The sequence below is a fragment of the Empidonax traillii genome, unplaced genomic scaffold (assembly GCF_003031625.1).
Source record: "Empidonax traillii isolate 1590-97213 ecotype Southwest subspecies unplaced genomic scaffold, ASM303162v1 scaffold631:size1259156, whole genome shotgun sequence".
NCBI lineage: Eukaryota > Metazoa > Chordata > Aves > Passeriformes > Tyrannidae > Empidonax > Empidonax traillii.
Window position 1 is genome coordinate 546,998 of NW_020955824.1, and position 14,489 is coordinate 561,486.

General features: G+C 39.0%; 1 protein-coding gene across 3 annotated transcripts; it reads left to right on the forward strand.

Moving 5' to 3' along the window:
• Nucleotides 1-174: 174 nt before the first annotated feature.
• On the forward strand, nt 175-14,489 carry TBPL1 (TATA-box binding protein like 1). Of its 3 annotated transcripts, none has more exons than XM_027898959.1 (7): nt 175-196; nt 6,229-6,415; nt 7,043-7,125; nt 8,023-8,086; nt 9,784-9,887; nt 9,988-10,082; nt 12,806-14,489. In XM_027898959.1, the coding sequence occupies exons 2-7, from the start codon at nt 6,281-6,283 to the stop codon at nt 12,874-12,876; spliced, it is 552 nt and encodes a 183-aa protein (XP_027754760.1). In that variant the 5' UTR covers nt 175-196; nt 6,229-6,280; the 3' UTR covers nt 12,877-14,489. The 3 variants fall into 3 exon arrangements, with proteins under 3 accessions (XP_027754760.1, XP_027754759.1, XP_027754761.1); XM_027898958.1 differs by lacking the exon at nt 175-196 and adding an exon at nt 282-396; XM_027898960.1 differs by lacking the exon at nt 175-196 and adding an exon at nt 2,589-2,702.

Sequence of the window (14,489 nt, forward strand, 5' to 3'; positions counted from 1 at the left end):
CCTCCCTCCCGCCGCCGTGACTTCCGGCGGCCGCTCTAGCCGCGCCGCGTCTATGCCCGCGGCGCCGGGGGATGTTTATTGTCCCGGGGAGTCGGCCCAGCACCCGCGACGCCGCCGGGCGACCGGCACCCACCGACCGGCACCGCGCCCCGTCCCGCCCCGTCCTGCCCTGCCCCGACCGCCGCCCGCCCGCACGGTAACGGCCGCCGACGGGCCGCGCTCCTCCTCCTCGTCCTCCTCCGCCTCCTTGCTGCCGCCTCGGGTCCGCGGGCCCGGCCCGCCGGCACCCGCCGCCACCGCTGGGCCCCCGCGTCCCGCCCCTGCCCGACCGAGGGGAGGGGGGCGGCGCAGGGCCTCCCCCGCCTCGCCGAGGCCCTGCCGGCGCCTCCCGCCGCGGTACCGATCGCGCCCGGGGTGGGGGGGTGTGCGCGGCTCGGCCGCCGTGCCGAGGAGGGAAGGAAAGGGAAGGGGCAGGGAGTCCCCGCGGGGAGCGGCCCGTTCCCTGCTGCCCAGGGGCACCGGCGGCCCCGCGCCCAGCCCCGGGGGTGGTGTGGCGGCCCGGGCCCCGCGGGCGCGGCGGCGGCGGCGCTGCCCCGGGGCAGGAGCGCCCGCAGCAGCCGGCGTGGCCAGGCCGTCCCTCCGCCCGCGCTTTGTTCGCGCCGTGCCGGCCCGAGAAGTTTGGGTCCGGGGTGGAAGGGGGAGAAGGAATAGTTGTTAACTGGAGCGTTGTGGCGCTGGTGCATGTAAGGCTTTGAGTGAGGCTCCCCAGCAGCGTGAATAGGAAGGGTGCTTGTGTTTCCTCAGTTGAGACGCGCAAATGGGAAATGGGAGGGGGGGTGAGAGGCTTACGCGTCGTCTTCAAATATTTTGCTACAGCTAAACACTTTTACTTTCCGTACGGTTTTTCATCAAGTTGGAATGGCCACGGAACCTATTGGTTCAGACTTTTGTCGTACTTAGGATGATTTTCCATATAGTATAAAGACTGTAAGGATTCTTTTTAATTTTTGTCATTCAGGTATTACTGGACGTTCGAATGGAAAGATGGCACAAACTTGGGTTCAAGTGAACCTTGCTTTGAATATGAATGGGCCTTTTTGATGAAAGAAAGACTTGAGGAAAATGGCCTGTTATGAGTTACTTTAAAATGTACTTTGTTGCCTTGCTCTGTAAACTGGCTTTATTCTTACAGTTGGATTCTTTGTTGGAAGATCCTAGGTCCATGGAGATTTAGTAGGCTTATCCAAGAGATTTGGCAGCAGGGTTGAGGTCCTACTTGCTTGTGATATAGCTGATATCTTCATTCTACACACTGATCTAATGGAACACATCCTTACTTTAACACTGGCTTTGCTCATATTTGAATATTTTCTCCCTCCCCAAATATAATTGTCTCTTTCTGTAGGAAATAGTCATGACTCTGCAAATCCTGAAAGGTGAGAATAGTAGCTTCAAGATGGCCTTTTGCTTTAGGCACGATTTAATTTGCCGCTGCAGCAGAAAGTACAAGCATGCCCCACTAGCTCAGTGGCTGTAACTAAGAAAGTTGTTTGGACAGAAGGATTTTCTGTACAGACAGTAGCAGCTATGATGCTCTCAGTTCCAGGAAGACACTCACCTGCTACTGTGACCATACTGTGTTTAAGAATTCAGGCAGATTTCAGAGGTCTGTCACCTCTGGTGTTTCCTGTGAACCTGTTTCCCGAGGGGCTGGACGCAGCTCTTTAAAATTACACCTTCGGTGGGCGGATATAATTGACGCTCCCTATTCCTGACAGGCTTTATTTTTTGTGCTCTCCATTCTCATATGGAAGCATTGTAAGTTCATTTTAACTTCTTCAAAGATGCTTTTCAGGCGTTAGCTTGAAAAACGCCTACTGATACAGCAATGACCGATATCCCTTCAGCTGGTCTGTTGGAATTGTTTGTGGAGTTGGTCAGTTGGTGAACTGCTTTGGAGCAAAGTTAAAAATAACCAGTAGAAATTGCTTATACTTAGACTTCTGGTGAAAAAAGTGTTTATTAAACTGTTCTGGCATTAATGTAACCATTATTAGACATCCCCCATCTACCTTTATAGCGTGGAGTTTCTTGGATCAAAGGTACTCAAAAGCTTAAAATAATACTTTGTTTATATACCCCATCCCAAGTGCCTTTCCTTTCTCTTTGATGATGGTGCTGTGGTTCATTTGGAACTTTCTGAAGACAGAGAGTGCTGGCTTTTTTTAGATTGTAAGATTTCAGTGCAGGGTGTTTTGTCTTCATGTGTGTTTATAGAATATCTAAAATAGTATGGCCGTGTTTCTAACAAGGGAAGTAAGGGTAGTGCTTTAAGAACTTCAGTTTTCATTCCTTCCTGCAAAGTATTTCTCATTCTGGGAAGTTTCTCTGGCTTCTGTATAGCTTTTGTGGTTTTTATTTTTAAGTTCGTTATCATGCTTAACCTATCTATATTTTTTTTCTTCTCCCTTTTTTTCCTCCTAGGGTAGTATTCCTAAAATCTACATTGAAAAGAAAGAACAGTCTTTTTAAATTTTCCTGATAAAACAAAATAATACAAACTTCTGCGGAGATGTATTTAAGTTTTTCTTCTCTGTCGTGGTAGATTGTGTTATGCTGGTGCAAGACAACTTGAAATCAAAGTTGGCTAGTTTCTTGTGCTGGAGAAAATTGAATGAAGTACATAATTTAAAAGAAATGCTGTACATACAGACAAATCTTATGTTCAAACTTAACCTATTATTAAATTACCATTAACTAGCAAAACATTTTAGAAATGAGATTTAGGCTGCCAAAATTCTATAGTTCAGATGAGAAAACCTTTGGGCAAAATTAATGAATGAAACCTAAGCAGAGCTCAATAAAATCAACTTAAGCATTTGAAAATCCAGAACTGGAAAGAACCAAGTGTTTGGTTTCTGCTCAGCCTCTCTGTTCTACAAGTGTAACTTCTTCAGTGTAGAATAGAAACAGGCTTATATGCAAGGAGCAATATTTTCGCCATTTTGCAGATAAGATGCAGAAATGCAAAAATTCAGGTTTTGGGAAATAACAGAGTCAAGCTAGTGTGTATGAATAGCAGAGAATACAAGAGAAAACTGGGAAAGAGGAGGATCAGAATATTGTTTCAAATTCCTTTGTTCTATCTGGTTGTGCTGTTGGAGGCACATATAATTAAGAACAACATCTTTCTTTCTTTCTTAAACATTGTTACACATTTTTGGTAGGATTTTTTTTTAAACGTAGTCTATGTATATTTACTTTTTTAAAACATTTAACTTGCTTTTGTTCTTATGGTTCCTATGAATTTTAATTTCTTTGAGGCTTACTAAGGAAAGGTAGCAGGACATTTTCTCTCTATATATTTTTTTCTTTGTTGTAAGTGTGAGATATGAAAATGTCAAAGACTGTGATAGGTTATGCTTGCTCACTGCTTGGACACAAATATCCAAGCCTAGAAATATTTTGGTTTACCCAATGATTCTAAACTGTGCCTCGGAAGAGGTTAACATTGCATTTGTATACTAAATAAGAGTGGATGTGTTCAAAATCATTGACACTTAGATTCACGTTCTCAAAGAACATAGGTAGCATTTAACAGCAGCAAATAGGGAGTTTTCTCCATACAAATTAGAAAAACTTGGTAATTAACATTTTCGGTATTCAGCATTTGAGTGAAAAGTTTTAACAGTTAAATGCTGCTGTTAGATCACGTAGCCATTTTCATTTTTGCACTGTATTGAGATACTGGTTTTATGACAAGTCATGCCCCTTTTTAACTGAATGTCGCAAAACATAGTATAGAATATTAGCAACAGGTCTAATAAAATTTCAAATTAAAAAGGTCCTCCCTAAATATCTGTTATCTTGTGCTTTCAGAACATGTCTAATGAAAATGGGGGCACATCACTGTAATCTGTGTAATTTTTCTCCCATTAAAATCTATGCAAGGAGATTGTACTTCTAACCAAGATATACATTGTAATTGCTGAAAATGGCTCCACAGCCACCTCTTCTCCTGTAGAACCCCTTTTAATAACAGAACTTTTCCTTTTAAATTTCAGTTTTCCTCTCTTTTCAACCACTTTTTCCTTTGTTCTGAACAAGCACGTGACTGTTCTCCCTGAGTCTTTTTAAGATCAGGGGTTTTATGGGGATGTTATCATATAATACATCTTAGATGTTAGCTTAGATAATACAGCTTAGATGTTAGCAACCTTTCAAGGGTGTTATGCATGATGGTGATATTCTTTTAGAACATAGAGATTGAGTGTGCCAGTAGACACTTGCTGATAATTTGGAGATGCTGCTGATTGGAGGTATCTTGTTGACAATCTTTCTTGAGTTCCAGTAAATGAACTCTGCAAGAGCCAGGAGTTGGAGCCAGGGTGGAAAACAAATGCCTCTCTGAAGATGCCATGGGTTCCAGCTTCGTGCTGGCTCTGCCTGCATGCCGTTCAAAATCTGCACATATGCTGTCTTTGGATCTGGTGCCATAAACTACTTGCCCAATCTGTAGTAGTCCATCAAAAGCAGACGGAATAAGTAATTTCTGATTTTGAGGATTCATATAATTTTTGGTTCAATTAAAAAAGGATCTGGGAATACTAGTTAGTTACTGTTCATTCTCTTGTTTACCTGCATTCTCTTCACCCCCACACAGAGCCTTTGGTTTTTCTGTTTTTCTCTTGCTGTTTCTTCATCTCTTTTCTGTATTAGCACCCACCTTGCTTTTTCTTATATTGCACTAGCCAGCAGTTACAGAATAATTCTTTCAGCAGGGAACAAGCTGCAGAGGAGAAGTAGCAACTACCACAGCCGTTAACCTAGTACATTATGCACATCTGCCCTGTGGTCTGTCACGTCAGTATTGTCAGTGAGCGGTAGTCAAAGATGCACCTTAAGTGAGTTCTCAGAGACTACGGCTTGATGTTTTCGAACTTGTAGTCAGATGCAAATACTGATTATAACATTAATTTTGTATCTTGAAGATTTCTTATATAGAATGTAAGGCTGAAAATTTTAGAGTTATATAAATGCATTACAATCTGTTACCTATATTATTTTTCTTAATGCATAGTCTCCTGCTTCTTCCATGGCAAAGACCATGTAGAGCATTTCATATATATGTGACAATTTTTCTTTGATTTTGTTCTTTCCATTTTGTTAATTTTGGATGAAATAATGCTAAAATGTTTATATAAGTTGTTTTCTCTGGATACCAGTGTTCCTGTACTTTTCACCTCTCCTTTCCCCACGTTCTTCACCTGAGATTTATTTGAGATGTCTACTATCTTGTCATTGGTGTGCCTGCAGAAGAGATGTTGGGCATTCTTGGGCTGGAATGAGTGGTTGCCCAACTCCTGGTCTTATGGTTCTCTTTCCCTGGTTGAGGTGTATGTGAGGAATGTCACATGCAATGTGCAAGGGCAGCCTGGATGCTTCTGGGCTGCCTCCTGGCTGCCTTAGGTTTTCTGTGCATACACTGTCTGGCCATCCTGTGCCTTCAGTTACTGCTCAGAAACACTTGTGCCTTATCTCAGAAACACTCGATTTTACTCTGCCCCTACAATGTGTTCATTCTGTGCGGTTCCAGTGGGCAGTGCCAAAGGGAGGGAGAGGACACTGGCTCACCCCAGACTGCTGCCACCAGGACAATTTGTATAGTTCGCATTATACTATTATTATTGGGAGAGAGAGGCCAAGAGTGCTGGATTAAGATGGCAAAGCTGTGGTAGCAGGCTGTCTACTGACTGCAATTTGTGTAACCTGTGTTAGTTCAAAGTTATTCACAGGCTCATCCATTCCAACACAAGCATCAAGCTGTTCAGAATTATCAACTCCAGCAGTCAGAGAAGTGCATTTTCCTGAGGTGTCTAATGACATCCTCAGATGAGCTGAGGAAACGTTATCCACTGGTGCTATGGAAGAAGTTTCAGTAATCTTTACAGTGTTAGTAAAAATTGTAACATATTTAACTGGCAAGTTTAAATACACTTTTATATAAATGTGTACACAATTTCTGTTAAGTCTGGCAATACGGCTTTGAACAAGTTAGCTCCTATTTTCTAGCATACAGGATGCAGACACCCCCTCCCCACACACAGTCAAATGAGTCAGAGTGTAGTCACTTCTGCCTCTTGTCTCTTTTAAGGGGTGAATGTATACAGTGACATTAATAGGCAGTTTTCTACTCATATGTTTAATTTTATCATTTTTGCTTCTCAGGATGTGATCTTCGTGGTGAGCTGGTGGGAAAACTGAGTTGTAAATCACCCCAATGGATGCAGACAGTGATGTTGCACTGGACATTTTAATCACAAACGTAGTGTGTGTTTTTAGAACAAGATGTCATTTAAACTTGAGGAAGATCGCGTTAGAGGGAGCAAATGTGATATACAAGCGTGATGTTGGGGTAAGAGAGTCAACATACTTCAATTATCTGTTTTTAGAAATATTTCTTAAGCTAAACAATCTTCTCTCTGATGACTGTCTATGGTGAGTAGAGAAAAAGCAGAGTTTTAGTTCTGTATTTCTGTCTTGATCAGTATTTAGTCAGTCATACACTAAATGTACAGTAAGGGGAGTTAGTAAATGCTGTGTCAGGAGACTTCAACTAGTTAGGTGAATACTGGGTATAAGGTATGTGATGAGATCTCTTACACCTCAGGTTCTGTTTTGCCTCATAAAATTTGACAGCTATGTCGAGAAAACATATTTAGATAAGGAGTCAAAATGTTAAGTCACTGTAATAAGAAAAAAAATCCACACACTGTTCATGGCTTTCAGCGAAAAATACCTTTATTTAATCTGTTTTGTGAACACTGAAACATAGCCTGACATATTTCATGCTTATTTTGCTCCACTCAGGAGCTGGGATTTTTTAAATCACTGAAAGACATGAAGGAGCAGTTCAAACCTATTAAAAATAAAGGAAGTTTTAGAGTACCAGTTGATTTGTCTAACAAATTTGTGTAATTCTTTTTTTCCAGTATGAAATTGAACTACTGCTGACTTCCAATTTTTCCACTTTTCTTTTTAGAAGGTTTTAATGAAGCTTCGGAAACCTAGGATTACGGCCACAATTTGGTCCTCAGGAAAAGTTATTTGCACAGGAGCCACAAGGTGAGTTCATGAAGAATCTTTCTCTAGCTGTAAATTCTTGTGTATATTAAAATACAGTGTTATAAATGAAGAAGAGGTGGTACTTGCCACTGTTTAGATTTGCTCATACTGGTTCACATGTAGATCCTTGCTAAACTACATATTTGGGAGGAAGTTTTCTATGTGAAGTGTCTATTTCAGACTGTGTTCACATCATGAGCAATTTCAGTTCAGCCTTCTTGGCTGAGCAGCAGGGGAAACTGCTTTATGAAGAAAATCCTAAAGAGGCTTGAAAAGTCTTGTAAGATTCTTAAACACGCTCAAGTGTGTTTAGCCAGAACTTGAGACTTGGAAAGGGATGACCTTCCTTGAGGGATATCTTTTATTCTTTCACAAAAACACACTTGAATTTAACCAGTGTTGAGAGACTGGAAAGAAGCAAAAGCAGACTCAGTTTAGCTACATCTGAGACTTGCTAAACTCTAAACAGCTGAATTCCTTTAAGATATGTTCTGCATTGTGAAGTAAGGCTAAGGTACAATAATAAATTTGCTTATTTTTTGTATATGATCTCTGTTTCAAAATGGAAGATGATTGTATGTTAATTCCAGACTATGTGATCTTATTTGTATCTTAAGAGCACTTAAAATCATGTATGATCAAAACATCTCTCCCTTCAGCTGGAGCCAAGTGCCAAGATATTCTTCAAACAGGGCATAAAGGACTTCATTTGAATGTCTAGGTAGTTAAAATGTAATACATACAGTGGAATAAAGTGAAGGCTGTCCATGTGATCGTGGTCGATGTGGTGCATTGTGTATCAGTTCATTATGTAGTCTGAGTAGCTATTGTGGTATGTGTGCACACAAATATATACTATTTCTCTTAATGCAAAGTTCTTTTCTTTCTGCTTTATAGTGAAGAAGAAGCTAAATTTGGTGCCAGACGATTAGCTCGTAGTCTACAGAAATTAGGTTTTCAGGTAATTCTAATGAAAAAGGATTTACATGACTCAAGTAATGCTGGTAATTCATGTTTTGGAAAGAAACAAAAATGAGGGGAGCACAACAATTTAGCAGTGAGCATGTTTTCACTCAGATGCCCCTTTTGTGTTGGCATACATTTTCCAGATGCTGTTTTATTTTGTGGATTTGAGTTTTGTTTGGCAGCTCACAGTAGTGCTTCTTCACTGGATAATGAACGACAAAATATGTTTAATAAATGAACCACCTACAGATATTTCTTGGGTAGAATTTACAATATCTTGAAATATTTATTTGGAAAAAGTGCCGAAGACTATAAACTTTACTGTCATTTAACATCATTTTCACTCATTTCTGATGGAATGGCAGATGCATTTCCATCCTCAGAAAGGCAAGCCTTTTTAATTAAAGCCTCTTTAATTAAAAAGGGAGGAGAAAAGGTCCTTCTGTGCTGTCAGGTTGCACAGCAGGAAATAAGCCAAATAAAATAGTTAAGTCAGGAAACCCCTCTTTTTTCTGGGTTTGGGTTAACATTACCAGCCAAAAATATCACTTTCATTTCTTAGCAAGGGTTGAAAAACAGCCACATGAACAACTTAAAATGACATGGTTTAGTACCCTAAAACTTCCTCATAGTCTGTTGTACTGTTTACTCACAGATTCAGTTAGGGGCAGACAACTAAATAAACGCAGTAGCTGTCCTTTTCAGGGAGAGACTCCTTTTGATTGTAGTACATAAAGGCAGAGGTGACAGGCTGTCTTGGTGGCACTGCATCAGACCCCAGCATGAGTTTGACACTTACTGTCACAAATTCTTAAAGTTGAAATGGAACAGTAAGTCAGTGAGGTGAACAATGTTTCCAGGATAGACACACCAAGTTTTATAATAAAGCAAGCAGTTTATATTTTGAAGATTAATTTGATAGCTAACCTTTTATAAGGGCTAAGTTGCTTCTACCGGTAATGTCTTTCTAAAAAGTTTAGACTGAAGAATGGTCCTTTTAAGTTTAGGCAATCTCAGAAAGTGAGCAAAAGTTTCCCTAGTGATACTGCCAACACTGACTTCTCAGCAGTGCATTTTTTTTGTATGGGAGTTGTCTGTTGGCTATTTTATTGTCATCTAAAATTTCTGTGGTAAAGAGTAACTGAAAGCAAATCCAGTGAGTGGATTTCAGAAAGTTACAGAGTAGAAAACCAGTTTGCTGTACTGGCCACTGGACATTTAGAGCAAAATTTTCACCTTTTTTCTTATTCTTAGCTTTAATAAAAATGATGTATAGCAACAAGGTATTAAAGAAGCTTTCAGTGAAATTTAAACTTTTTCTCTGCTTATTTTGGTGTTCCATGAGCTATTTTAATTTACTTCCTTTTCAGTGTGGAGGTGTTTAGTGCAGCAGTATAAGCTGGTTTTTTTTGCCTCATTCTTAAACCATACTATAACCCTGTGATACAACTGTGAGGTATCTAGTTCAACAGATACTCCACCATACAGGGATAATGTAAATTATTTAAGTCCATTAAGTACTGCTTAGATGACTATTAGAAATGAATCAGTCACAAGGTTTTAATTTTGAAATCTCATCAATGTATTCTAAGTAGCATATTTCTCTCTCTTTTTTTTTTTTTTTTGCAACCCATACATCTACCTCGCTGTAAACTAAATTTCTTATGTCTTTTTTTCCTCTCTTCCAAAAAGGTAATTTTCACAGATTTTAAAGTTGTGAATGTTTTAGCAGTGTGCAACATGCCCTTTGAGATCAGATTGCCGGAATTTACGAAGAATAACAGACCTCATGCGAGGTATGATAGGATTTTAAAAAATTTTAGTCTTGATATGTTTCTTAAGCTTTTATTTTTCAGTTCTAGATCTCTCTTTTTTACCTTTTATTTTGTTTTCTAGTTATGAACCAGAACTTCATCCTGCCGTGTGTTACAGAATAAAATCTCTCAGAGCTACCTTACAGATTTTTTCCACAGGCAGTATCACAGTTACAGGTATTTTGATGTCAAAAAATAAATATTTAACTTGTTGGGAATATTTAACTTTAGAGCCAGTAGGCTTAGGAAAGAAAGATGTTTAAAAGTCAGAAGATAATGTTGAAAGGATTTTGCTTCCCAGTGCTAGCACCTAGTTTGGTTTTGGTGAAAGTGCCAGAAAGTTATAGAGAAAGTGTTATTATTGGTAGGCTCAGACAGTTACTGTTTTCTTTTTTTTCTTTTTTAAACAAAAGTGAAATAGGATTTGAGAATGCAGGTATTTATTGTGTATTTGAATATTTGAATTTTCTTTCTTTTTTTGATCTTTGTAGTGCTTTAAACTACACTGCAGGTAGCATTAACAATCCTTAAATAAATACCTGTTACCAAAGTGGACATTTGTGGAGACTTATAGGAGGGCATAGCATTTTTTCATAAATTAAGTTGACCAGTACCTGCAGTTCTTCAGACTTGTGTTCTCTTCTATTAAAGCTCAAGTGAGGGAACCACCAGTGAATCAGAGGCATCAGTGATTTTTGCCTTGTAATCAGAGATGTGATAGTCCTGGGTCTTGAAAACACCATGCCATGTTTTTTCCTCTCTCTTCCTAGAAATTTTCATTTTTCATTCTCCTTTGTGTTTGCTTATGGGGTTTCCAGATGCACGTAGTCAGGGTTTTCAGAAAGTACATGTTAAAATAGTACAAAACAAAACCAAAAAAACCAACATTTTGTCTCACTTTATTGGGGATTATGCGTTGCAGTTGTTAGAGCTCAGCTACTGGTTCAGAAGTTGGGTAAGGAATTTTTAATATTTTCACATCTTAATTCCTTAACAAATGTCTAGGTTTAGGGGGATTTTTTTACAAGATATTGGAAGAAGTTTTTTTAAGAAGACAAACTTGATCAGATTTAGTAATCTGAATATAAAGGGGCTAAAAAGTATTTCAAGGTTGCAGTATATGTTCTGAATAGAGCAACTGGTCTAGGCAAATCTAGGCACTAAATTTAAAACAGATAAGATGCCTTAGTATTACTGCAATAATAAAAAGCTGTCAGCATGTCTTGTCAGCCTCTTAATGAGATTCAGTTTCTCTGTAAGATTCTTATTACAGGACAAAATCACTTTCGTATTTTCAGAATTGTCCTTTCAAAACATGAAGGTAAATACGATAAACATCCGAGTTTTGGATCTTTCTGGCTTAGTTGTTTTAGTGAGTTTGAAATATCCCAGACCTCTTTCACTTTTGAAGGTTTCTGTTTTGCCTAGGCCTACCTCCTAGGGGAAGAAAATGCCCAGAGTCTTATGGATTCATGTTTCTGTAGTACTAGTACTTGTCATACCACTGACTCAAAGAATTTCGAGATATGTAATTGGAAATGTTAAAAAAAAACCCGGGAAGGTGGGTTCTTTTAATGGGAGAAGTATCAAAAGATTTGATTACACTGAGAAAAGATAATAAAAGTCACTGGCATCTGAAAGAATACTTACTTTACTGATGCTCCAGAATGAGCAATGGGGAGGCTTCAACCTTACGTAGAGTAGCAGTTTTTTTACTAGAACTATTTGCCTACTCATACTTTCACTGTTTGAAGGCTTTCTCTAGAACTTTCATTTCTATAATTGCAACCAAATTTAAGGAGGGTGCAGTATCTGCCCAAAAGACAGGTATCTTTCACTGTTCTTGTTTTAACTAAGTGCTTAACTTGACCAGTTTGAAGGTCAAGAAGAATCCTATTCTAGTCCGTTTTCTTTCTGACTGAGCATGGGAAACAATAATTACTTAAATAATTTATACTGGAGTTACTAATTTTGGGAGCCATTTTGAACAGTTCTCTATACTTGGAAAAAACTTCTGAAGTCTAAAGTAGGGTTAAGAAAACTCTGAGTTCACAGTCATAAAAGTATGTGAAAAATTGCTGTTCTCCTTTATCTGAATCACCAAGCTTCTATCCAGAATTAACATCTTCTGCCATGTCACTGCTCATTTATTTGCAATCCTAATTTTTCATTGTTTAAAACAGAGTACCATTAAAAAGCATCACTAGTTTATTCTTCCTCTTCTTTCACCAAACACTCATAGATTATGTTAGATAACCTTCATATGCTTTGTCCTGAGACAGTAAAACCATTTCCTGGCTTGCAAGTTTTGTCCTGAGATCAGCGATGAAGCTATTTGCAAAACCCGGGACAGAAAAAGTCTATAATTTTCGGAAATAACATAACATTGCTTGAAACATACTTGGGTTAATTCTAGCATTATTTAGCAGTAGTTTTTGTTGGTAGGTTTTTGAAAAGAGCTAAAAGTGGCTAGCCTTTGAGAAATACAAATTCCCAGAAGATTGGCATAAGTAAAATTATTTCTTTTACCTCTGCCACTCAGCATCTGCTTCTTCTCTAGACAGTTTAAACCAGTAAATCTAAAACCACCCAAGTTGTTGTGAAATTAAATGACTGTATTATTTATTTGTAGTCTAGCCATTGACCAGTGTAGAACATCTTGCAGATTTCATGTGAAAGTCTTTTACTTAAAAGTGATAAGTCTTTTACTTAAAAGTGATAAACACCTTCTTAAGTTTTAAGAGAAATGGGGGGAAAATTACTGTCTACAGTGTAAAGCTGTGATAGCTAAAAATATGAAGGTTATTTTAAAGATACTGTTGTTGTTTTAATTTCTGCTTGCCTAATTTTTCTCTTCCTACTGCCTTTTTTTTTTTTTTTTTTTTTAAACTATGTCTCAGGGCCAAACGTAAAGGCTGTTGCCAGTGCTGTGGAACAGATTTACCCATTCGTGTTTGAAAGCAGGAAATAAATTTTATAACTCACCACTTGATGGTTAGGTTCCCTAACCGAGCACCTTTAAAGACTGCTGCACATTGGACTAAAAGCAAAAAGGAAAACTGGACCAACCATAGCAGAGGAATACGGACTCTTTTACTTGCTCATGGCCACAGTATAGACTCCAGTTCTTTTGGATTTTACTCTTAACAGTGCTGTATTGTAAAAACGGAAGTTTACAAGATATGAAATTGCTGCTTTTAAAAAGACGTTCTATTTATTTTTGCAGTAATTTCAGTGTATTCATAAGCAAAGCTGTCACGATGTGCACTACCTTTAAGACTTTTTTTTTTTTAGCTTGAGCTTGTGTTTTGTTTGTGAATAGTCTTTTACATTTTTGTATGCTGAATATTGGGCACCAAAGAAGCTGTAAAAGTTACCTTTTTCACCTGATGAATGTGCACAAATAAAAGTTTGGAAAATATTTCTCTTCATACCTGTTCTGTTATATTCCTTCCCTTTTTCTATTACAGTTAAAATTGTATAGTTGCAAATTAATTTGAAGAAATGTAAGAATAGTCTTTTGCTGATACCTTCTGTTTCTATTTGTAGTATGTGTAAAACTTTGTGTGTGGGTTAGATTGAAATCTATAGTAGTTGTGTATGTTTATCCAAGGATGAAATTTGGTTTGTTCACAGTTCCCTTAACTACATGCCAGACTTCAAGTATTTTCTTGTTGTTACATGAAGAGAAGACATTTCTAAATGTAAAGGTCCTTCAGCAAGTGTTTTCCTATAGATGAATCATAGATTATGCTGAGTTGGGAGGGACCCATCAGGATCATCGAGTCCAACTCCTGGCCCTGCACAGGACGCTCCAAGAATCACACCACGTGCCTGAGAGCATTGTCCAAATGCTTCTTGAACTCTGTCAGGCTTGGTGCTGTGACCACTTTCCTGGGGAGCCTGTTCCAGAGCCCAACCACCCTCTGGGTGAACCTTTACCTCCCCTGACTCAGCTTCATGCCGTTTCCTCGAGTCCTGGCACTGGTCATGGGAGTGAAGAGATCTGTACTTGTCCCTCTGCTTCCCCTTGTGAGGATGCTGAAGACCACAATGAGGTCTCCCCTCAGTCTCTTCCAGGCTGAACAACCCAAGTGACCTCAGCTGCTCCTCATAAGGCTTCCCCTCCAGACCCTTCACCATCATCATGACCCTCCTTTGGACGCTCTCTGATAGCTTAATTACCTTTTCAACTTAAGCTACTGTAGAAAAAACAACTGCCTTTTCCACCTACTCGATGCAAAAGGAAAAAACTTAAGATGTGAGCTTTGGGTTTCAGGAAAGTGTTGTGCTTCAGCTGGAGATGATGATACAGTCATGCTAATCCAGCCCCAGCTTGTTGCTGAACAATTAACACAGACCTTTTCTACACTGTTCTTACTGTATAATATTTTGATGACAGGAGCTGCCAACAAGCAATGAAGCTTGATTTTGGCATGTATTATTAGTGGTATTAATCTTGGACTTGGAAGCCAGTAAATGTTTCTCTCAATAAGTGCACATTTGAAGCAGAAGAGAGGTGAATGCTTAAAAGTAACTGCAAATGCTACTTTTAAAAAGCTACAATAAATATGTATAAATGTA